Here is a 25,607-nt window from a genome sequence, read left to right on the forward strand (position 1 = left end):
CTTTTATCAGGATCAAAATTTGACAAATTTTTCCCAAAACTAATACAATTAAAACAATTAACACCTATACAACATTCTAATATATTTGAATTGGCATTTTGCACTAAAAATTAGATTGTGAACAAAACTGCATACCAGCTGGGCAGCATGAAAGACAGTTAAATTTACTATAAGCAACTCCTAAGGATGTCACCCATAACTTTCTCCTCTTTAATAGCATATAGCACATGGAATGTGCTGTTATTGCTCAGGAAAGGGTGGTGTAAAACTACCTTTGCCACATCTCTCTTAACCATCTCAAGCATGACAAAAAGCTGAGCCTACACAGGCAGCTATTAGACAACATGCAAAAGAGACAAAACAGGACAAATTTGTTATTTATTAGCTATATGTGACAAAAATTCCATTAATTATTTTTTTATTATTGTTTTCATCATACCTGGCGCTTTTTCAAATAGTCAAGTGCAATTTGGACGTTCTGCAGTCTGTGAAAACGCATCCGACCTTTTTCTCGGGGCTACAAGTGGAAAAGAGTGCTTGTGAGATTTTCTCATCAGACAAAAGAACAAACAGTCTGATTTAAATACACCATGTAGAACATTTGAAGCACTACAGCTTTAATGAAGTCAATACCTTTGGTGGAAAAGTGTGCTTTAGCTATTTATTTTAACTGTAGTTATTTTTTAGTACAGTGGATGGCAAGAGTGGTCCCCAGCTGCAACTTTGATCCATGCAGGCTGATAGCTGTTCCCTGTAAAGTACTATTAAGGCCAAGAGGGCTATTACCTACAGAAACTAAACATTATTATAAAATATTTACAGTGTATTAAGCAAAACAAAACAAAAGTAATGTCATGGACCTTTATATTGTTCTAGTAAACTCTGTGACAGAAAAGCTTACCTCTGTATGGAACTTCATGGCTTAATGGCATGACTGCATAATGATTATGATACCTATACATATTTATTTAAAGTATCTAATAAAGATAGTATCTTCCTCCAAACAGAATAATATAACACGAACAGTCCTAGAGTGTAAGTTTAAACTCTTGACTTGGGTAGAAAACTTTAAAACATGAAAAATACTAACAAGTCACTCCCCTCAAACAAAGTCAGAACTATCAAAAAGAAATTGTAAAATAAAAATGAGCGGTGTGTTAATGGAAACATGGCAAAACTGCATGCAGTTAGTGTCAAATCACCCAGAAGAAGAATCACACAGAAAACGCATACTTAGCTGTCACAGATCAGCATGGGAAAGCAGTTAAATTTATACCATCAACATCATATCCAAGTCCTTCTAATCTTCCTTATTTCAGATTTTTCACAAACTTTCACAGCAATAAACTGAAGCAGACTATATTTGCTAGGGATCAGCCATGAATATGAGCATTTCCTCAGACAACCACTGTGAAACACACAGATAAGCCCAAGCCTTCCTCAACTGCCTTTTTCCCCCTATGGAGCATCAGATGCTTGTCAAAAAGAAACATAAGAAAATGAAGTTGAATAAGAAGCATAAACTGAAACAAAAAGAATTTTAATTTCTATCACAGAATCTTCTATTTAGCCCCTTGTTTTTCACACCAATAACTTCAGGATCAAGCATTGCAGCCCTTGCTAACAAGTAGCTTCCACAGATGGAATGAAGGACTGCAGACCTGAAACTTGGTTTTCCACAACAAGGAAGGTATAGTAAACCCCAAAATACACAGTTAGCATCTCAGAGGGGAAATATTTATTTTATAAAACAATGCAGCATTTTGATTTTTGCTGCCCTCCAGAAAAAAAGCACACAAATCCCACTGAAATCACAACTGCAGCACAACACACGGGAGCCAGGGAGGCACTCAGGCCCTATGACAGCAAGTTGCTTTAGCAAATGCCAAAATGCAAGGTCTAAAAAGGCATAAAACAACTCACTCAGACTAACAAGCACCCAACATTTTACATTTTATGAGTAGATATTTCCCTTCTGGATGGGCAAAATATAGAGAATTGATAATTCAGCATTTGTTGCAAGAAAGACAAACCCTACAAACTATCTGTATTTTTAGTAGCCACAACATAAAGCTGTCACTTAACTTCTAATCTACCTGCTTTGAAAAAAATCTCTACTACATATGGTAAATTTTAACAAACAGATCTGCACACTGAATTACCTTATTTCAAGATATTACCCAATATTATGGCACACACACCATGCAAAGAGTAAACTGGTGCTTCTAACTAAGAGAAATCAATTTTTTCTATTGATTTCACTTAGAAGAACCTTCAAGTCTTTGTTGAAATTACTTGTATATGGACAATACTGTTTGCAAGTTAAGAAAAACTATCTTAGTTGAATAGAATTATGGTATTTCCCTATCTATTATTTTAAAAAATTATAGCTTCTTGATAGTGTTGTCCAGTATACATTTGCACCATGATTTTGTACAGTTTAATGACAGAAAACAAATAGAAATCTTGAACATTTGTGTTTTAGCTGTTCACAGAAAGACTTGAATAAAAATTTGTCTTTACCATACCTCCACCGTAAACACACATATCCTGGTTTATCAACAAAAGTCCTTTTGTCCTCTCTACAGCCCACTACTGCAGCACACCAAACTAAGAATTTACATCAGCAGACACCACACGTCAAACACTGCATTAGTACAGTTATGGGGGTCGGCACCTACCCCCTTATCCTCATCCTCCACATCCTCATGCTGTTCATTTGCGCATGCTTCTGTTGAACTCACCAACCGTAAGGTCTTCAAAAAATCTCGCTCTCTTGGCTAATGAATACAACAGACAGGAGACAGGACAGCAAAAACACAAGACAGACCACAAATGAAAAGAAGAGCATGAAAAGAAGAACATAATGAAGAGAACAAATACCAAGCAAGGGAAGTAATGCTCACAAAGAAAGGAAATGACACCTGAGGAGTGTGTTAGACAATTTCAGGGACATTTGATCCTTGTTATTTGTAAGTTACTCCCTTAAATGCAAAAAGATATTAAGCGTCCATAATTTGTTAAAACAAAAATCAGAAAATAAAGGAAAGGAAAGAGCAGAAGAAATAGTGCATTACCCTATTAAGAAAGTCTCACTAGCCACAAGAAGCGAAGAGAACAGATTGGACTCCCCCACAGAATTCACACCAGCATATTTACCAACAGAAATACAACTTGAGTCTTTGGTATCAGGTCACAGATTACAGAAAATATCAAAGAAATCTACAGCAGTCAATACACAAGGAGTTAATAAACAGAGAAAATACATAATTAACACTCTGAAACCATTGTATTATGATCTAAAAGCTTACCAAGGTGTCTCCAGAAAGGACTTCTAGAAGTGAGATTAAGTTATGTCCATCTCTTAGGTCTTCATATAGGTCATTCACATGCTTTCGAACCTGCACAGATAAATGCAAAAAATAAATACATGATCCCTGTTTATAGCTGAGAATTCACACTCATATTAATACATATCTTTTAAAATACAGATAAACCTCAGCTATACCTCAGCATTGCTTTTTTTAATTTCTTCACTTTAATGACAAATTTACAGATGCAAATTAATTGTAATAGACAAAATTCTCGTCTGTCTCTGCACTTGGAGTTTCATCACACTTTATATTTATTTAATGAAAAGAAAAACAGTATTAAGCTACAGGTAATGAACACATGTAGCAATGAAAAGAATCAGTATCTCACAATTTAAACAATATCAGATGCTCCCCTATTTGGACCTAAATAATGACCACTATGACAACAGTAGCTAGAGTCAATGGATTGTAAAAAAATACCCAACAGATATATATTATCAGCAGCATGCATGTTCACTGCAGTAACACATTTCCTAATCAAAGCATGCCATCCACCAACTAACAGCATGTATTGTCACCTCAGGTTTCTCAGTGCTTAGTGAGCTTTCCCAACAACTCACACACCCACCTTACACACCACGCCAAAGAACCATGACATTGGGTTGATCTAGTGAGGGGTTGCAATGACAAGAGAGGCAGATGGAAGATCCACCTTTACTGACACGCACAACAAATCTGGGAGATATCTGTCCACAGGCCAACTCCTTGAATCTTACCATTAGCTTAAATACAACTTTATCTGAAATGGCTTAAACAACTCCAGCCAGCTGCTCTTTGAATGCGCCACAAAAGACCTAATTTTTCAGAATACAACATCAGAAATTTTCTTCTTTCTAATCTCTGCCAGAGATGAGCTGTACTTTCAACATGAGACCTATGGGACACACTCTGACTGTCAACATGTGTGTGTGATGAGGGCAGCAAGAATCAACCCAGATCTTCAACTTACTACAACAACTTGGTTTGCTACACTTTTGGGGGAATCTTGAGATTCATCCTGTTCATAAAAAAACCATCTCCATGCCTAAGATTAGCTTCATAAATGCTTTTTAGTTCAAGTTTTCTTATTCCAATTTTAAACATGAAATTACCCGGCAATCTGTTTTCACAAACACCATCATCTTAACTGAGAGTAGCATCAGAACATATTTATGCTTGTGCTGAAGACTAGCCAGAACAAGTCATCTAGAAGACTGTTCCATGAGGAATTACAACACATCTTTTCCAAAATGCTTACACAGACTCTACATGCACAGCCAAATTACAGTCCAATGCTCTAATACATATACATAAGCTTAACACTCTCACACACACACAAAATAGTATCATTTTAAATTTAGTTACATTTTTTTTAATCCTGCAAGCAATTAATGTAAAAAAAAAAAAAAAGAAAAGAAAAATAGTCTCTGATAATACTAAAGTACTGCCAAGCTGAACAAAGAACAGGTGTTCTCCTACTACATCTCTGGTGAAAGCACAGAAAAGGGAAGCCATATAAATAATTTATATCCCTGATACAAGATTTGATTATGATAAATGCTTGAAAGATGAGAAGCATAAGAATCTTTAATTTTTAACCCACATGTTATTTTTATATTCAAAGGACTATATCAAACTGAGTGCTAAACTCTTTCTGTTAAAAGCAGGCAACTTTTCTTTATGACAAAACCCTGTAAGAGGGCTGCCTGTCCCACCACCCAGAACGTGCCACTTTCCACTTCTCTTTGGAAAGCAGAATTCCCAGCCAGAACAGACCCACAGCACAGGCTGGTGGCCAGAGGCACAGGAGAGGACATAAGGTTAAGGACAGGGGAATGTGGTGTACATCTCAAAGACAATGCACAGCACAGTTAAAGAACTGTTTGTGCAGCACCAAGTCAATGCCCACATTCTTTTCAACATAAAACTCAAGGGATTTGCCCAGTGTGCAGGTATCTGAATTGTAGGCTGAGAAAATACCACTATTTCTGCTCTGTCTGCTTTTTTTATCCATTAGATGCAAGATAATTTTGCTATCCCGTTGTTCTGTCTCTCACAGCACACATTTGTTAACCCTCTGATTGTTTCTTATGCTCTGAGGTTTCCTAAGTATTACAAAGCCAACCATCTTCCCCAGTTTATCTTTCTAGAAATCACAGACACTTCAGAGATGAACTCACACTGAATATGAAAAACTGGCACAGGGCTGTCAAAACAGGAAAACCAGCAGTACACCTTATGTAGCTGCATAGTTCTGCCACTGGCTGGCAATTACTGTGAGGATTAATTATTTAGTACATACTGTGCCAGTCATCCTGGTACAGGGCAATATAATAAGGAATTTCTTCCAATACCCTGAGCAGCAGATGTGCATCTAAAATACCATAATTGGGCAACTGATGTGAGCAAGTATTCACTCAAAGCATCAGATCACTTCTTCCAAAAGGAGCATACAAAAGATCCTACACTGACACTTCAGGAAAAGCTTGAAAAATCACCTCTCTCTAACTATCACTTGGGCAGCTCTTGTCTCCCAACACAGACAACAAAATCTTTTTCAGCCTCCTTCATAACAGAGTATCACAAATACTGGATTCAAAATGGGAGTCCCTGGACAGATGTGTGGGATCTACTGAGCCCATAGAATTTCACAACAGTTCTTGTGGTTTTGAATAAAATCACAGAATTGTCAGCCCAACATTTTACAAGGTCCACACTCAAAGTAGGTTACATGTTGCCTCAGGCAACTTTTTGCAATATAGCCATGTGAGTGTGGCAGATTCGATAATTTGGGCATGAGAAGAGATTCTTTAAGGAAGACGTGGGAAACACAGAGTGGCTGAGGTGCATCTGACAAAACTTAAACAAGAAAGGCAAAATGGCTTCACCAGTGAAAAGGAGACAGAGTGAATGTAAAGCACTGTTTCAGAAGTGATTCATCTTCTGGCATGTATACTATGATGTTTGTGGTAAGGAAAGCTCCATTCTCCTTGACATAAGCATCAGATATTTTCAGATCATCCTTTTCCAGCAAGTTTATGCTTTGCAATCTAGTGCCTTGGGGAATCTCTGCACTATCACCAGTAAAAACAAGCTTTTAATACTGTAGCAGTGACAAAGCTTGAATCCTGACCCCAGACCACATCATATCAGATACTTCAGAAATGATGACCAAGAAGATGGCTGTTGCCTCCAAAAGCTTCCACTCAAACCCCTACACTGTTCTGTGTCTTGTAAAAAATTCTATTGGCCTGCCAGGCTTGCCCTCCTCCTCTGTGAGCTGGCATCACAGCACCTGTCACCACTGCCTGCAGTCTGCCTGACAGGGAAAGAAGAGCATGATTCAGCTGCCTGGCCACTACCTAAATGTTCAGGGGCTACACCACTTGGTCTCCCTTCCTTTCCAGAAGGGCTAATGTTTGCCTAGGTCCTGCTGGCCAGTCCCCCACAGATGTCTGTACTGAACACCCTTATACATCTCAAGCCAATGCTTAATGAACCAAAGTTGCACATAGTGATCTCTGGTTTTGCCATCAGTCAAGCCATCCTCCACAGAAAACCTGTTTCTTACAATTTTTATTGATATAATTTGTCTTTATTCTAGAACAAAATCTAGAGTTTTACACACTCATGGCTGCTTACAGTTATATGGTAGAAAGGGAAGGACTGTCACTTCCACTGCTGCAAGCAAAACCAGCTCTGTCTTGACAAGGATGGACAGGAGATACCTACCTCTTAGTAGAGCCTGTTGCAACAGGACAAGGTGTAAAAGTTTTAAATTAAAAGAGAGTAGATTTAAACCAGATATAAGGAAGAAATTTTTTACAGTGAGGGTGGTGAAACATGGCAACAGATTTCCCAGAGAGGTGGATGTCCCATCCCTGGAAACATTGAAGATCAGGTTGGATGGGGCTCCAAGCAACCTGGTCTAGTTGAAGATGACCCTGCTCATTGCAGGGAGGATTGGACTAGATGGCCTGAAGTTGTGTCAGGGGAGGTTTAGGCTGGGTATTAGGAATAGGTTCTTCACCCAAAGGTGCCTCCACTCTAGATTCTGGTAGTAGGATGCTGGTAGTAGGATGCTGGCTCCCCAGGGAAGTGGTCACAGCACCAAGCCTGACAGAGTTCCAGAAGTGTTGGGACAATACTGTCAGGCACTTGGCAGAATCCCCATTCTTGGGGATGGTGTTCCACAGAACTGGGAGCTGGACTGGATGATCCTTGTAGGTCCTTTCTAACTCAGCTTATTCTGTGATTTTAGAGGTCCCTTCCAACCCAAACTGTTCGAGGATTCTATGACAATTCTACTAAAATGAGAATCACGCCCTTTTTTTCTTGATTAGAAGCAAATATGGCAGGAAAATAGGGTTGTGCCCATTTCTGTGTGTACAGTAGGGGCACACCCAGCATCCACACAGATCCCTCAGGCTTTCATGTTAGGATGTAGTGTGTTCCAGACCATTCCTAAAATATACAGAGCACATTCTCAACTGAAATAGTGTGTGAAGAAGCAGAAACAAACATTAATATGCTGCAAAATCTAGAGTGGAGGCAAAAGAGACAGGGGAGAGAATAAAATCAGATCAAGCAGGAACAACTCAAAGCAACGCCCATGTACTGGAGGCCACCAGGAAATCCCTGAGGCAGGTGAGGTAATCACTGTGGCCCTGGCAAGCTGCATGACTTGGAAACAAGGCAGAGTTTTGTGCTCACTTATTTGAAAAATTGCCCTTTTTTTTTATTACAGGGTCAGGAAAGCAGACTACTATAATCAAATATCTGCCTTAAAAACATCAGAAGGCTCCCTTTCCATATTATAATTAAGCTGAACTGATCATTGTGAGAACATGCCAAATTAGACCTTTTCTTATGGTTTCCAGAACAGGCAAAATTAGAATAAAATCTGAACCATACTTATTTTGAATAACTAAAGTTCAGTTGTCAAGACTTCATAAAATCAGTGTCATTACCCAGAATTATAGTATTAGAGATCCAGCTGAGGCTGTTCAGACCACATTGGCTGGGAAAGTCTTTTTCAAGTACTGCTCTCCTTGTTTCTGGAAGCAGAGTTAATTAAATGCCCAGCTCAGACGTAAAGCATTACTGATTTGTCAAAGGAAAATGGGAAAAGGCTCAAAAGTTAGAACTGTAAGGGGTGTGTTTAGGGGAAAAAACGGGTCAGGCCTTAATTACGACTGAGGTCACAGATAAGTCCAAATGACAGCTGGCACAAGGCCAGCTGCGAGTTTTACAATAAACTTCAAATTCATTCTTTAAGAATCTGAGTCAATGACTGTGGGAGAAAGATCTCTTAGAACACCCACTCACTTCAGTAACAGTAAAACAATTTTCATCAAGATAATAGATAAATAGTTAAGAGCTCCTATGACTACAGTGTTCCACAGCAAATGCCATCAGCATTCAAAGAGCTGAAAAACTTCTGTGGCCACTGTTGAGATCCTGACACCCTGATGAGTTTCCCTAATGTTTCAGTTTCCTAAAAACATACTTAAGCTTGTTTTTAAAGGAAAACTTCTATTAAAAATTATACTTATGGGAGAAACAGTTTTCTGTAAGTTTTGAGAACATGCATGTTTTAGTCCTTTCATCTTTAAAACTTAAGAAATCACAGTGGCAATTCTAACTGCATGATAACAAATCTACGACATAAGTAAAGGATAAAAAAATCCCTCTAATACAAAAAGATGTATTTGTGTACAAAAATAAAGATTTACTAGCCTGACACATGCTATGAGAAACACTCTAAAATTCTGAAGAGGCTGTAACACAAGCCATGAAGCATGTAATTGTGAAAATATGAGATTTGTCAAAACATTCCCACGTGACTGATCTGCCAAGGAAGCTGCTTCTTCAAAAATCTTCAAGAGTACTTGCTTTACTGCACAGACATCTCACAATCCCCCACGTAAGAATGCGTATGGCTTAAGGCACTGCAGCCCCCTCCCCGCCAGGTAATGCCCCCAGCACATTGCGAAGGGCAGCGAGGCGCTGAGCCGGGCTCCGTGGGCAGCCTGGTGCCACGCCAGGAGAGCAGGGAGCCTCAGCTCCGTGCACACTGACACGCACACCCACAGCCTCTGCCTCTCATCTCCTGCCCTAAACCCAAAACTCACTGCTGGGAAAAACCCCAACTCCAAACACACAGCCTGGTCACAATGCTCGTTTTGCACTGAATCCCATACTACACTCATTCTGTTGAAAGCAAACAAGCACGCGGGTTTATTGAAGAGGATTTGATCCCGGTGAGGAGCACTGAGGCTGTGTGCAGGAGCCGCGGGGCTGCAGGTGGTGCTGTTCCCGCAGCTCCGGGCTGGACACCCCGCCCAGGACACCCCGCCCGGCTCCCCATCACCCCGGACACCCCGCCCAGGACACCCCGCCCGGCTCCCCATCACCCCGGACACCCCGCCCGGCTCCCCATCACCCCGGACACCCCGCCCGCCTCCCCATCACCCCGGACACCCCGCCCAGGACACCCCGCCTGGGCTCTCCATCACCCAGGAGACCCTGCCTGCCTCCCCATCACCCAGGACACCCTGCCTGGGCTCTCCATCACCCAGGAGACCCTGCCTGCCTCCCCATCACCCAGGACACCCCGCCTGGGCTCTCCATCACCCAGGACACCCCGCTCAGGACACCCTGCCTGCCTCCCCATCACCGGCCCGCAGCCAGGGCTGGCAGCGAGCTGGCACACACCCTTGGGCCAGAGCTCTTTTGGCCTCCTGTTCCCTTGCTAGCACAGTCTGGCAAATCCAGTCTTGGGCCTAGCGGCTCCAAAACTCATTTTCACTCTCTTCTTTTTCACTCCTTGCTTTTGACAGTCTAATAATCCACTCTACAGGAAACCATTCTCGTGGTTCACAGAGAATAAATGGTTCTTTCTGTAATACTCAGGAGGAATTTTTCTGTTTGAATATGTTTCTGGATATTAATTCTCACAAGTAGCAGACACAGCTAATGTTACTCAATTCCTTTATTAGGGAATTCCTCAGTCCTTAAGGGATTATTAAGGATTAATAGTTATTAAATTCTTTACTAAGGATTTTATTAAGGAACATTTAAACAAGTCTCCTTTACAGAGTGAGTTCAACGCCCCTGATCTTTGTTTACAGCAGATGTTTTCTAACTGAAGATTCATCCTTGATTGCATCCTTGGATTCATCCTTCACTGTCTCCTCTGGCCAATGCTTTACATTCTGTTATCATGACAACCATAACATCCTTCCTGTGTTCCATCCCTCTAACAGCCTGTCCTTGTAACTAAAAAGCTCAGCTCAGTCACTTTTTTTTTGCACATTAACCTTCACATTTCTCCCAGACAACTCAATCTCCATTGCTTTCACATACTCAATTTTGCCCCAGCCTTCAATTATTTCCATGTCTCTGGATAACTATTAATCATACAATATTTGTATGGCTTTGAGGTATAAATATACTCTGGCTCAATTTAAAAAAAAAATAATATGGCCATTGCTAAATATCCTTATATTTTTCTTAACATCCCATATTTTTGTTTCATGAAATGCATTCCAGTATTTTCCTAATCCCCAAATCAGCAAGTGTGCAATCAGAGGTATGATCTTACATATATATCAAACTGTAGGACATAAACGAACACATCAAGGAGTCCTTCTATGGATTTCAGTAGATGTGATTTTCGAAACAGTATCATTGTATGGAAGAACTTTAAGCAAGTATCCTAAATGTCACAAGTCCTTCCCACTTCCTACAGGAAAAGAAAATTGGGTCCATTAACACCAAAACAGAATGAGCCAAATAGGAAGGGACCACAGTGGGTCATTTGTTCCAGCCTTCATATTGGAGTCACCCACTGCACAGGATGGTGTCCAGATGGCTCTTGAATATCTCCAGTAAGGGAGACTCCACAATCTGTTCCAGTGCTTGGTCATCTGCACAGTGAAGAAGTTCTTCCTATATTCAGGTGGAAGCTCCTGCGCTTCAGTTTCTGCCCATCGCCTCTTGTCCTGTTGCTTGGCACCACTGAGAAGAGCCTGGTCCAGCTCCCTGCCACCCATCCTTTAGATACTCATACACCTTGATGGGTTCCCTCTGTCATCTCTTCTCAAGGCTCAATCAGCCCAGCTCCCTCAGCCTTTCCTCGTAAGAGAAATGCTCCAGTCCCTAAATAATCTTTTTTGCCCTCTGTTGGACCCACTCCAGGAGCTCCATGTCTCTCTTGTACTGGAGAGCACAGAACTGGACACATCTCAAAACATTTTGACAAAGGGGCTCAAAGGTTGTCTCCAACCAGCATTGATCCAACCACTCAGGATATCCCCCAGGTCCCACTCCACTTACTTATTATCACTATCACAGCACTACCCTCACTGCTATTAATACACAGTCTTGGTTGTCTGCTTGTAAATTTGCATATTGGCATCAGCAAATCCACCTCAGTGGAGCCCCTGCAGATTCACAAGCAGAAATGCATATTCACCAACATAAAATGGATGTCTACTCCACCACTGCTACAATTTAAAGTTCTAAAACATAAAACCACAGAGATGTCCAGCGAGTTTGAGAATCTACTGCACTGAATTAACCTTCATTTTGTGGATAGCTCAAAGAGAACATGAGGGGCTGATGCCACATGTTGTGTGGCATGTGAGGTTCCATGCCAGTCCACTCATACTCCCAGCCAACACTGCTTGCACAAGTTGTGATTTCAAGGCACAGCATTCCCATCTCTCTTCCCCCTTTTGCACCACTGTAATTCTTTTAGATTTTTCTTCAGATCAGTACATTTTGTTTTGATGGTTTTGTATATAAGGCTAAAGATATTGATAAATTTCAGAAACAACTAAAACAAAGAAAGCATGACTCACAACCAAGTGGATTTGTTCTCTTGTAACATCTGTTCTCCCCTTTTAAAAATATTTTATTTACAAAGGTATAAATGTGATAAACAATTAACAAGAATATAAAGCAAACATCACTAAGCTTCACTTTACATGGCAACCATCTCAAAGAAGGCATTTTCACTGGAACTGTAGGATTAATGCAGATTGAAATCACTAAAGTAATAAAAATATAAACTTTGCTGAGGAATTTTGCAGTGATCAGCTTCAAGGCTTAAAAGCTTAATTATACTTCACCAGAGAAGGGCTGTGCCTTACAAGGCTGTCAGAAAATAGTAGAAGTGTAAGGTTAAAAAGGACTGGACAGATCACTCAGTCCTGTGCAGTTTGGCTAAAAAGCACTAGAGATGCTCCTCTAATTAATTCTTGAAAATCCAAATGAAGGAAATGTAAAACACGGTACAAGTGCTTCAGTGTTTGACTACACTTACTTGGCTTTACAGAGAGGGACATTTTTCCTCACTAATCTTCAAACTAAATCTCCTGTAAAATAAACTGATGTTTTTGTTGTCCCTTCCCCTAAAGTTTGACCTCAGAAATCATGTGTTCACCAGCCTCTGCATAAACACTTTTTACATACTGAGGACACATTATCACGTCTCTCTTCAGTCTTCTTAGCTTCAGACTAAACAAACTCAAATTATCACAACCTACTCTTGATCTTCCAAGAAAAATTATCTTCTTACTACTTTGTTAGAGATGGCTACAAGCCCCTTGTCCACGCAGAGATCAGAAGTCAGGCAGCCAGGCAGAGTTTCACAGCCCAGTGCCCACAATGAGAAAGCAGGATTACAGGCTGCCTCCTTGTCTCCTAAGCACCACACTGCCCACAGGCAGGGTGAGGAGCTCATGTGGAGTTCCTGGAGCTCCCTGGGCATAAGCCAACACAGCCCAGGGCAAGGAATGAATCCTGTGAGGTTTGTGGCAGGGCAAGAACAACAGCTGTTGCTGACATGACAAAAGGCTGGAGCCAGAGAGTTGTAGAGCCAGAGAGAAACAGGTGTACCTGGCCCTGCAAAGGTGAAGGCACAGAGCTTGAAACCTCACTTGAAGAAAGATGATGTACAGTGAGGGCAGCAGGCACTGGGACGCTCCTCAGGGGAAGGTCCTCGCTCATGGGCGTTGCCTGCCAGAGGCAGATGCTGCTGCTGCAGCACCTGACAGCACCCATGGCAGCAGCAACAGCCAAGGGCACTGGCTCTTCCCAGCACCAGCTCTAGCTGCAGCCATTATTAATGGCAATAACCCCAGCAAGCTCTGTCAGCTATCCTTTCACCCCAATTTTGTGGCAGTGATGTGCTAAGGTGACTACGTCTGGCAGCATGTAAACAAGTACAGACATACCATTTGCACCACTTCCCCTTTGTTCACCTTTCAAAGATCAGATGTTCCCCAGTCTCCCCTAGGAGAGAAGTCACCCTGCAAGGTCTCTAACTCCTCATTGTTTTCTTCTCCTTGGGAGAGAGGTATTATGCTTATTGTAATTGCAGACTTCTAGAAGTCTCCCTCCTCCTCTGAGTTTTTAAATAGAATGATAGAATGTTACAAATCAGTGAGTTACTAACTGTTGGATAAATAAAGCTGTGTGACAAGAAAATGTCATGTACCAAATATTCTTCAATCCACTGTTTCCTTATCTGAATTTCACCCTCATCTTATTAAAACATATTTCAGCACTTTATAGAACAAAGAGACCAATGTAATTCAGACATTTCTACATTGGTCAAAACTATTTATCTTCTTCTATTCCTTGGTAATGTACTTCTAAACAATACTTCCTTTTTCTTCATATTCTGACATTATTACAGGGTCTTTCTCCTCTGATCTTCCAGGTCACATTAATTCATTCCGGACCTTGTACTTCTCTGATTTTACCCCACATTGCTTTATTAACTCCTTTATACAAACCTTTAGTCCTGCTACCCTTATTTCCACTTCTCGTACAGCTCCTTTGTATTTCACACACCTTGAAAGCAGCAGTATTTTCTGTACAATGCCTCCTATCTGTTCTGCCTGGCTGTAGCCTGCCTTTGTGCCTCTTACACAAACACCTTCAACAACTGCTAAATCTCCTGCATTTCTGCCTCTCCTGTATTACTCCCCCATGAGACCCTACCTGTTGCTTTCTCCAGCTCATTATCTTGCTTTTACTTCTCGCTTCTCTTTTTTCTTTGAAAAGTGAGCCTGGGATTTACAACCACTTGCTTCCAAATTACCTTGCTTTTTTACATTTTGAAGCAGCCCCTCCCAGCCAGTCCAGACCTATCTAACAAAGCAGCTTTGACAGCAACTTTCTGAATTTGGCAGGCTGAAGGTCTCTCTGGCTGGCATTTCACTCACAAAACTTGTTCACACCAGAGGCAGCCACTGCAGCTCCTGCAGCAGGCAGGGAACAGAGCAGCAAGCGTGGTTTGCACACCTGCCTGGGGATGAGCTGAGCTGTGCCACAGAAATGCCTTTCTTACATACAATACTGAGGGCTCCTTTGCAGGTTTTCAAATGCAGAATTCCACGTTGTCCCTCCTGTCAATTATGAGGATAAATTATTTTCCCCATTGCTACACAGTTCTGTCTTTCCAATGCTAAGTTAGTGACCAAAAACCCACCATCAATTTTCTTGATACAGCTCAATGCCTCCAATCAACAGCAGCCATACTGCCTTTTTTCTTTGGCCAGGAACATGCCACAGTGTTTCAGTACACCCACTTCTCATCACCCTCTGTGTTTCCAACTTGGCCTCACCGTTCCTGGCCTCTACTACGTGCTGCTAAATGTAACTTACCAGGGAGGAATTGTTTAAAGTATGCAAATGTAATGCTAGTAACATTAAACTCAGCTCTAAAACAAACCCTCACCAAACAAAATACACTCCAAACATGCCTGAAGTAGGTAAAAAATACTAAGGTTGGCTGATAAAATATTATTCCAATTAAAATCCTCCTAAGTAGAGGAGCATTGTGATGCTATGTGATTACATTGAAGTGTCCCTGTTCAAAGCACCATAAATGCCTTTAACAGAGAACACCTTTCCTTACAGGAATAACATGTTTATCCTTCTATCATGCCTTTTTAGGTCTTCACACTGTCACACATCTACACTACCTCAGGGCAAGCCTTCCTTTCCAGAGTATATGAAATATTGCTGTAGATCAAAATACTTAGGTAATGTCTGTGATTAAATGTTTGAAGTTGCTCACTGTCTGGATTCCACACACTGGGGAAAAAACTGCTCCCACTGGAGCTAATGGCACAGTTACATTAGCCCAAAGGGAGCTAGACCAAACCCTAGTACTTTTAAACTGATATATAAATTATTATTAGATACAGATACATCAAAAGTATATAGATAAAAATAAGCCCATGCATAATTTAACAATTAATTAAAAAGTCAACACTTAATTGCAAATGCTAGAATTTTATCTCTCGCAATCTCCAAGGAATAAATAATATTAAATTAAATCTATGCTGAGAACTAATTGCAAACAATGGACAAAACAAAAAAGAGAATTAATTAATACATTAATATATTAAGACTATAACAGGGAGCATGTTGATTCTAGTGGTTCTAATTCATCATGCAGTCAATGCATGGCAGACTTAGTTCTCCTTATACTCATTCTTTCATGTAAGAGCACCTATATAAACCACTTTCTTTAAAAACCCACCACACATGAAAGCATGTGCTCAACTGGTTCAATAGGGTTGCATGCCATAAAAATATCGATATGCTCAAGCTAGCCTATATTTCATGCATATTTAATTTATTGATTTCAGTTATTCTCTCTCCTGTTCTCAATTAGTCATGAAGTCTGAATGCATTAAAGAGGATCAAATAAACTTAAAATCTGTGGCACAGTTTTTATTGACTTGAACTTGCTTATTTATTTATGTGCTTACTGGCAAAGAGATTTTTGTGATGCAATTCATCATTATCCTTTAAAAATTTGTACAATTCCCTCCTCTTTTTCAGCTTTAACTTGTGGCATTTGTCACTACTTTTCCTCACTGTTTCCTGGTTACTTTACTCTCTCATCTAAACTTTAATTAAACACCAAAAAAGTCCCCAGTTTGCTTGCTAAGCTGTTATGCAAATGGCTGCAGATCATACTAAGCAGTGTAGTTTACCTCCAAATGAAGAATTTTTGAAAAAAATGTGTACACAATGAATAAACTGCAATTGTGCATATTTCCAGGGAAAATACCAAAAACTCCTTTGCACCATTAACTGATGATGTTCTTCAAGAGTTGTTTTTATTTATTTTTTCAGAAGGGCTATGTCTGAAAGAAAAAATACTTCAAGACCTTTTAGAATTAGTCCTGAAAACACAACAGGAGAAAATTTTAGGAGAAAAACTGAAATGTTCTTCTGTCCACCCATAATACAGTAGGCATAGCTAAACAATTGAATTCCAAAATAGAGGAGGAAATACTGATCCTTTAGCTGCGCTCAATGGCTAAAGCAAACTGGGGACCACCTTGAAGTGGAATTTTATGAAAGTTGTGCCCAACACAGTTTGCAGCAGCTGTCAGAATGAACTGGGAGGAGAGTATACAGAGCTCATTTAGATGCACCAGCACAGCAAGGAATCAGCCTTAATTTATTTTACAAGGTGGGGGGGGGGGGGCACTTCTTCTGAGTGTGTTTCAAAATCAAAAGGTGTTAAATTGAGATGTTTTTAAAAAAGCTACTACCATTAGACTAACACTAGGCACCTCATCCTTTAATATCAATGTAGAGCTACAAAGTACTCATTTCTAAAAGCAGAGGTGGGGAATTTTAAATAACATTTTAACTGCAGGCTGGAAAAGAAGATACTGAGAGCAGTGCTATCTAAAATGATAACCACTAGTGTCAGTAAAGTGCCAGCTTTCAGCAAGGAATGACTGAGCTCTATCAGGAATAGTCGATCCTGCTGCCATTAAGGTCATACCTGAACATTTCACAAAGCAATCGACCTAAGAGGCCATTTGCAAACCCTGTGCTGCCTGAAGGACACCCAGGAATCAATAACTTCAGGTTTCTATTCTGAATTATTCATTCGGTCTTTGCACAGCAAAAAGCTGTTCTCTCTCTAATGCAGTATCACTGCAATACAGTACATGTTTTTAAACACTGGGCTTTAAAACAATAGTTTTCAAAAGCATTTTGTCCAGCTACTCACAAAAGCCTTCTGGTTAATAACACCTTTTAAAGTGACTTTTGGAGCAACTAATGGATGTGAAGGGATGCTGCCCATTGCTCCCATCAGCAGCTTGTTTCTCCCAATGTATGGTCAGCCAAGGGTCCCAAAATCCAACCCACACTGCAGGTGGCACCAGGGGCTGGGCTCCCTGTCAGTGCCATGGAGGGGACAGCTCTCCCTCTCCAGGGAGCTGCCCAGGCACACAGGGCAGCTAGAAGGCCAATTAAGAGGCTCTCTAAAACTTTTTATTCTATGAAAACAAAAACATTTTCCCTTGAAGGGAAGTGTTCACTCTATCACTAGCCAGTCTCTGCTTGCCTTGCCTTTAGTTCTATTTTCTGTACATCCTAAGTTCTAATAAAGAAACAAAGTATTTCAAAATAGCCCATTTAATCTCTCAGGACTAGGACCTGGCACTACAAAAATATTTTTTAATTGTTTTGAAAAATAAAATCAACAGCAAAGAGGAATTTATCTGCTTTTATTCTGTTTTCATCAACAGCTTCTTTTATTTCCTGACTTTCGTCTCATCCTCCACTGGTGTTTCATACATGCCTCACTACTTCCTTAAGTTATGGGGTTTTGAATTCAAAGGATGTCAGGAAGAATTTCTGGGCTTTCATGGAGGCTGGATTTCTCCTTGGGCACTTTAGGACCATGAGAACACTACACTAGAATAAAACATGCAGCCACAAATTTACCTGCTCGTGTCACAACAAGGGTTACTTACTGCTCAAGCAAGATTTAACACCCTATTTTTACAGCAGCAGAGTGAAACACTTGCTGGAAGCAGAAGCTGCTTCCAAGAAGAGAGGAGAGAGGAGACCTCTGCCCCACCACCACACACACTGGCATGTGAACTCTCCCTGGAAGCTCATACCACAGCAGCAGGCAAGTCTAAAGTCCAATATCTCACCTCTCCAGTCTGTATGTCAACAAGACATAAAAGATAACATTTAAACTGGAGCCACACCATCAGACAGCAAACAGTAGCCTGAGCAAGTCTAAAGCTCCAACCAGTCCTCAGAAAATCTTATCAATTCAAAAGAAAAATTTCAGCATTAAAAAAAATTTAGCATTAAAAAAACTTAGTGACAGTCCACTTGACCTTAAGCCGTGGAATTCAAAGATAACTTGAACAGCTGAATTTTGCAAATAACACACTGCATACCTGTCAAAAACTAGGTATCTCAAGAACACAAGCAGGAAATATTTCTACAATGACTATGTTTCTATTTTAGCAAAGCACATAACATGCTTTACTGCTCAACTAAACTGACAAGGGACTAACACTGAATTTTAAATATTGTGCACTTACACACTTTGAATCTAATGCAACCAGAGATGGGCAACAGACAGCAGAAGAGTAAATATTTATAGTCATCTGGTTCTTTGTGGTTACTTAGTAAACACCATAAATATAGAACTTAATTAGAAGAGTGACAGTAGGCTCCCATGCCATTCCCCAGCAAAAGATGGGAACTCATAAAATCATCATTTCTGCTGACCTAGAATAAAACCTCTTAGATATATTGGTATAAAAGCATGCAAATTTGGGACTTTCTCCAGGACCGCAGGAAAATAGGAGTTTAATTAGAATGAGGAAGGAAAGCACTAAATAAGAAAGGGAAATGTGAAAAGAGATGAAAAAAGAAAGAAAAATAAAAGCAAAAGAATAATCAGGGCACAGAGAAAAGAAAAAGGAAAAAGAAAGCAAAAAGCACAAATAGGAGGGGGGAAAAAGATGAAATTAAAATGTGATCCATCCCCATGCCCATAGTGGGGACATGTCCACATGTGTGGTCTGGTCTTTCCCAAGAACTCTCATAATTTTCACTATCATCTTTTCTGCTTCTTGTTGGACCCTACACATGACAGACATGACTTCCTTTTACAGTCAGTGTAGCAAAAGCATTTCTAGGATAAAATTTATCTTCCCCTTAGGTAGTTGTCTTAGTGGAGGAACACTGAAAAGAGCCTGTTCCCTCAGTTATCTACTAAACAAGTCTGGGTAACCTGCTCAAATAAATCTATTGCAATGCCTGAAATGAGACAATTCCCAAATGGTTTGTCTGAAACAAGGTATTCACAGTGAATGTGCAAATATGAGTTGAATATGATTTGTATTAAATATGAGGTAGCTGGAAATGAGGGCTCAAGTTCAACTCAGTGCATTGCCTAGGAGAAGGCCATTGTCTCTGCTAGAAATGCACTCATTTACTGTGCTATTTTTCTATATTCCCTCCATGTTATCATGCTAGCTTTCTAAATATGTCCTTATGTCTTAAGACTAAGAACACTTGAAACATTGATTTTAATTTCCATACAAGTCACGGTTCTAGAAACAATGTCTAAGAACAGAAATCTGACAACTGTATCACCACTTGCTTTCAAACTATTTCCAGAAGACAAAGTTGAGTTGCTACACAAATTCCAAGTTAATGGAAGAGCTACAGTCAAAATATATTTGTATGAACTAGAAACTCTTAAATTGAATTCTAAAGTGAGCAATTTGAGATGAAGATCAAGGCCAGCAATACACACAGTCAATACACACCATCTGTCTCTTCTATCTGTATTCCTCTGCAATCACCCAACCCAGAACTATTTGGAAATGAAGGTCTAAGGCCACTAACCTTGGCAAGCAACGCAAAAGGATTTAGAGTGAACTCTTTACCCTCATTTCTTTATGGGTTTAGAATCCAAATCTCTTTTAAGCTACTCCCAAGAGGTTGACAGCATGGAAATGATGACTATGCATATTTTAGAAATGTGTAAAATGAAATTGTATAGAAATATCATTTTCAGTACACTGCTCTCCTGTAAAATAAGGCACTATTTTTAACCCATATTAAAGGATTGCTCTCCAAAACCTTCACATAGGCTTTTCTGCATCCCACAGAAAACTAAAGCTGCATTTTTAAAATGCTTCTTTAATACACAAAAACATGAGTAGACTGTATAAACATGACAACAATTACTCTCAATTAGATGAAGAAATGCCTGATGGTTAATTTGGATATTGCATTTTACTTCCTGAGTCCTGGCAACCTTCCTGGATGCTTTTTTCCCCCTTTAATTTCTCTGAAGTATTCTACAATGGATACATTTCTTATATTATAAACATGAGGCAAAATTCATTAAAGGGAGGCTGCAGAACTGCCTTTTGTCTTTTCTCATTAGCAAGTAAAATTTTCTGCAGGGACACGGGGCCACTTGGATGTTTTAGGAATAAAGGGAGGAGGCTTCTGCATAGAAGAGGTCCCTGGAGCAGCTGTTTCTAGACACAGCATGCTTCCCTTGGGTCTAACAAAATTCACAAAGGGAAACGGATTGGGATGAGCAGTTCTGTGACTCCACACTCACCCTGCCCACAGAAAGGTTTTACGCTGCACAGAGGCTGATAGAAACATGATGGCTGATGGCTCAGTCATGATGAGAAGGACCAAAAGATCCCTCTGCAAGAGAGGTCTCTAGCAAAAGACAAATTTGAGTCCAACTTCAGTTCCAAGCCTGGTTAATTTCCCATATTACACTATTCCCAAGAGCTACATACATCCTAAAATTTTTAAAGATGCGGGGAAAAAAATCCACAACCCTGTAGGAACTCTCTTTTGTTTCAGTGTCCAATATTGCTCAAATATCTGCAAGAGTAGCCACAAGAAAGAGAGAAATAATGAAGTTGTTCCCTAAAAAACTCTATTTTTCTCTAAACATGAATACAAGGAGATCTTTCCAACAGAATTTTAACATTGCACTCATTAATTAAATCTCAACTCTGAACGTTTTTATTTACATCAACTCAGATACATTTTTATCTAATGTGAATTTTACATTAATTCAACCTCAGAGTGAGGGGGAATATCAAAGGAAGTTATGTCAAGTAATTATACAATCCGTTTCTCCAGAGACAGCAAATTTAGAACTGAAGGGCCATGCAGTCAAGGTGAACTCACAGCTTTTACTTCTCTGTCAACTAAAATCTGTACACAGTGTTAAAATAATATGGTCTGTCCCTGAAGCAAAGTTCACTGCTATTGAAAAGAAAGATATTGAAAAGTGACTTTTGCCCCTGGAAAGCCTCTATTTCTAATCCATGAGCAGCATATTGATGCCACAGGCTAATCTAGAGATCTCTCAAGGTCATTCCCTCTCTCCTCAGCATGGTATTTCAAATATTTTTTCCTTCATTTGCCTTTGCTGTGGTACCACAGCCATGACACACAAATTCCAAAAATGAGCCAAGCCTTATAGAAAGAAATCAACTTTGACTCATTTTAATTTCAAATTCAAGTACTCCATCAGATCATCCTTGGGCAGCATTTCAACTCCCCCATGACTCCTCAAAGACAAAGCACATGGATAAACCTCACAATTTAAGATCTTCCTTACATGTAACACAGCTGCATCCTGAAATCAAACGTAGTAAAAGACACAATCACTGCTGTAGCAATCAGTCATGCAGACAAGACAGAAATAACAACTGACCTTCATGAGATGCTGATTTATCCATTTTGTGAATGTCTTCTTTTGTACTTTGTCACGCTCATCTAGAGGAAAAAAGGAAAAACAAATGTTTTAACAGCTCTACAAATCATGTGGAAGATTTTTTATTAAGACCTTTAGAAAATCAATTTTCTAATAAATTTTAGAAACAGAATAGCCTGCAAAAGCTCCAAAATGTCTAATCAAAATAATAGCACAGAAATGGGTTTTTTTCAGTACATCACAGCATGATTTTCTTGACACTCCAGGTGAGTTCCTCCAGGGCAACAGTAGCCGACTGACAAAAATCTAACTGCCTTGAAAAAGTAAACTGGCAATCACAATGCACTGAAAAGGTCATGGCAAATTCTTTAATACTATAAATGCTACTCATGGTCTAAATAATCAAATTGTTACTAGTGTATTGGGCAATAGAAAATTTATTGTGATATGAAAGCTAACTTTTTCAATCATGCTTTTCAACTGGCACAGCACCCTTGTTCAAACACACAAGGGCTAGGTACAGCTTCAGCCAGGGAAAGGACTCCCAACCCTCTGCAAAATAAGCAGGGATGTCCACTAACCCAGGTATGGGGCCCAGCCAGCAGTTTGCTCCCTGGCATGACAGTCAGCATCAATGATTGCCCATGAAATGCTGAGCAGAAATAATAACTGCAATGGACTCAGGGTAAGAAAGCATCCCACTTATGGATAGGGAGCACGAGCATGTGTTCTGCCAAGCCACACTGGAGAAAACCTAACCACCACCCCAGCACAAGAGTTATCTCCAGCTACCTGAGCAGGGTCACAGCCAGCACAACTGCTACAGAGCCTGGTCACCATCCCAGGGCTCCCCAGAGCAGGAGTCACAGTGTCTCAGGACTGGGACCACCTGTGCAGGTCTAAAATAGCCAGAGCCCTTCAGCCCTGTACAACACAACTGCAGCTGTTTCATTGACTCAGGCTACTTGCAGTGTGGCTGAGAATGAACAATGAGCTCAGGTAGCAAAACAAAATCCCTATGTACCTATTGCCATCACTAAAATACTGAACCAGGTCCTGTATTTTACTTTTAAAAAATACAGTTTTTAGGTTGGTCAACTATAACAACTATTAAATTAAAATAAATTCACAGAAGGTCTTTCAAATCCATAGTGTGATACTGAAGTCTTTCAAAACAGCAAGATACACAAGAGTTCACCCTGGGCGAAACTGAGCACCTTATGGGGTTCCTAACAGCAGTGAGAAATGACTCTTGAGGAACAAAAGCAAAAACAAAACAAGTAAAAGCCTGTGAAGCCTTTGCATAGCCCTCTTATGTGACTCACAGACTTTCTACATGTTCATTCATATCTTTGCATTTAATAGTCATAGATATATTTTTTTCTGGTTTTTTTCCAATCCTTTTTAACACACCCATAAATTTTACAGCCACAGCTCACTGTGGCAATGAAATCTTCAGGCAGAATGTGAACTGTACTTGTATGTTCAACTGTGCAGAAGAGTTGCTGTTTCCTAAATGCTTTTCCACACCACTCAAGATATCCTAAGCTTCTGGCATATGCTTTTTTCCCCTATTTCATAGCTCTACAGTCTTTTATTCTACTTGAAGACCCAAATAAAGAGGAGATAGAGAAACTAGAGAGCAAAGCTGTACTACTGGGGAAAAAAAATCTGGCAGATTAAGAAAATCTTTTGCTATACATACATTTCTCCATAGCCTTCACCTAGCAAGACACCATTTCTGACGTGATTTATCATAATAAGGTGGAAGATTTGATTAAGTAAATGTAGAGAACGGAAAATACCAGAAATAAAATAATTCCAGAAACACTTTCACTTTTAACTGTTTCATTCTGAGTAGCTCTTTTAAAAAGAACACAAAGTTTCTCAACTGCAGAATTTCAAAATGTGTACAAAGTGTCTTTTTTACTAAGGTAATCCCACCTAGCTTTGACCAAATACACAGAAGTTTACATTTTGGGAAATGTTACTTTGATGACAGTTAGAAAAACAAAAGGTGGAAAAAATCCCCTTTCTTGTATCATGTTAGAATACAAAGTCACTATTCATTTCAACTCTGTTTTCAATTAAAATGCTAACATACACAAAAGAATTGATGGTTACTACCCTCGTTCCTTTATATATACATATATATTACACAAACACTCAGAAAAATTCCATAACTGACAGACCCAAATGCATAAGGAAGAGGAAAGCTGACACCTGTCATGTTGTGACAGACATCAGTATTAAAGGGGGGAAAGGCCACCAAAACACCACAACTGTGATTTTAAATCTAAAACCCAAATGCCCCCAGAACAGCAAATGCACGCCAAGAGAAAAAACACAGTGCCAGTGTTCAGTGTGCTCGAGCTCAGAGCACAGCACACCAAACCAAACTCCCCAGCTGCAGCAGAAAACAGGTAAATGACCACATAAACACCAGCTGAGGAAGGAAAGCCACAGAAAGCCCCCGCAGAGAGCTCTGCCCTGTCCCGCAGGCAGCCCCGCTCTGGCTGCGTTACTGACCCATGCAGCACATGATCCCCACCAGCTCTGCATTCTGCGCCTTGGTGTCCTCACCACACTCTCTCATTCTGCCCTTGGAGACTTCAGAGCTCCCTTTCTCTTCAGGGAAAGGAGAGCCAAGGAGTGACCAGGGCTTCCCCTGCCTGACACAGAGTAGCAACACCCCTTTTTTAAAAAAACAGGAGCAAACAGCCCATATGCTGTCCGAGCAGTCAAAACTGTGAGCCCTCTGGCTTTAACTCAGAACAACAAGATAAATATTAAGGATCTGTGTTTGACGGGTTTTTTTGAACGTTAAGGTGCACTAATAGACATTTGAGTACAAATGTTGAACTTTCCAAACAAGGAAGTCTGTTTTTTTCCTCTACCAGCAGCGAGCAGTAAGGAAAGAGTCACCCTGAACCCAGCAGCCAGATACTCATTAAGGTAATTTAAGAACACAGGTGAAGCAGGAGTTGCAGAAAGAAAGCACATATTGTTAGATAATCTGATCCATAGATTATCACAATAAACCCTCTGTGGTTAATTAATCAACTTAAGCTCATCCACTTTTATCTGCAGACATTATTCATATATATCAGACAAACTCAAAGTTTTTCATGCTTTATGTGCCTGGAAAGTAGCTCAGTAAAATGTCACCCGTCTGAATAACTTCACAGCCCATTTTATGAACCTACACTATAACACAGAGGCATCTAAAGAGGTTTCAAATTGGAGTATTTTGGCTTAAAACTCAGTTGCTGCAACTAAGGTCTCCTTCTGTGCACTTTTGATTTCCTCAATTCCAAGCACAAATTGAGGAGCCAGATCCTTCTAACACCAATGCTCCCTTCCACAAACCACTAAAATTACATGGCTCAGAGTGTGTGGAATCAGAACAGCTTCTCTGGAAGTCAAGTTCACTATCAGGATTACACCAAAGGCAACATATGGCATTGATGTCTTTTCAGTGCTCTCCTGGGAAGAATCACAAACCTGCTTAGGTTGGAGAAGATCTTTAACAGGTAACAAATAACTGCCAAGTCCACTGCTAAACCATGTCCCTAAGTGCCACAGCTAAAAGTCTTTGAAATACCTCCAGGGATGGTGATTCAGTTACTTTCCTGGACAGCCTGGTCCAACATTTGACAACTTTTCTGTGAAGAAATTCTTCC

At 40.1% G+C, this 25,607-nt stretch overlaps 1 protein-coding gene across 7 annotated transcripts in view; it reads right to left on the reverse strand.

Annotated features, from left to right (window-relative positions):
- Positions 1-25,607, reverse strand: part of DST (dystonin) — a 288,951-nt gene that overhangs the window by 179,471 nt on the left and 83,873 nt on the right. For all 7 annotated transcript variants that reach the window (XM_059468642.1, XM_059468637.1, XM_059468645.1 and 4 more), the window contains 3 exons: positions 21,925-21,986; positions 3,312-3,401; positions 440-517 (listed from right to left, as the gene is read on the reverse strand). In XM_059468642.1, coding sequence (XP_059324625.1) covers positions 440-517; positions 3,312-3,401; positions 21,925-21,986 — 230 coding nt within the window. The remainder of the gene's footprint in view (positions 1-439; positions 518-3,311; positions 3,402-21,924; positions 21,987-25,607) is intronic.

This window comes from Ammospiza nelsoni, chromosome 3 (assembly GCF_027579445.1).
Source record: "Ammospiza nelsoni isolate bAmmNel1 chromosome 3, bAmmNel1.pri, whole genome shotgun sequence".
In the NCBI taxonomy this organism is placed as follows: Eukaryota; Metazoa; Chordata; class Aves; order Passeriformes; family Passerellidae; genus Ammospiza; species Ammospiza nelsoni.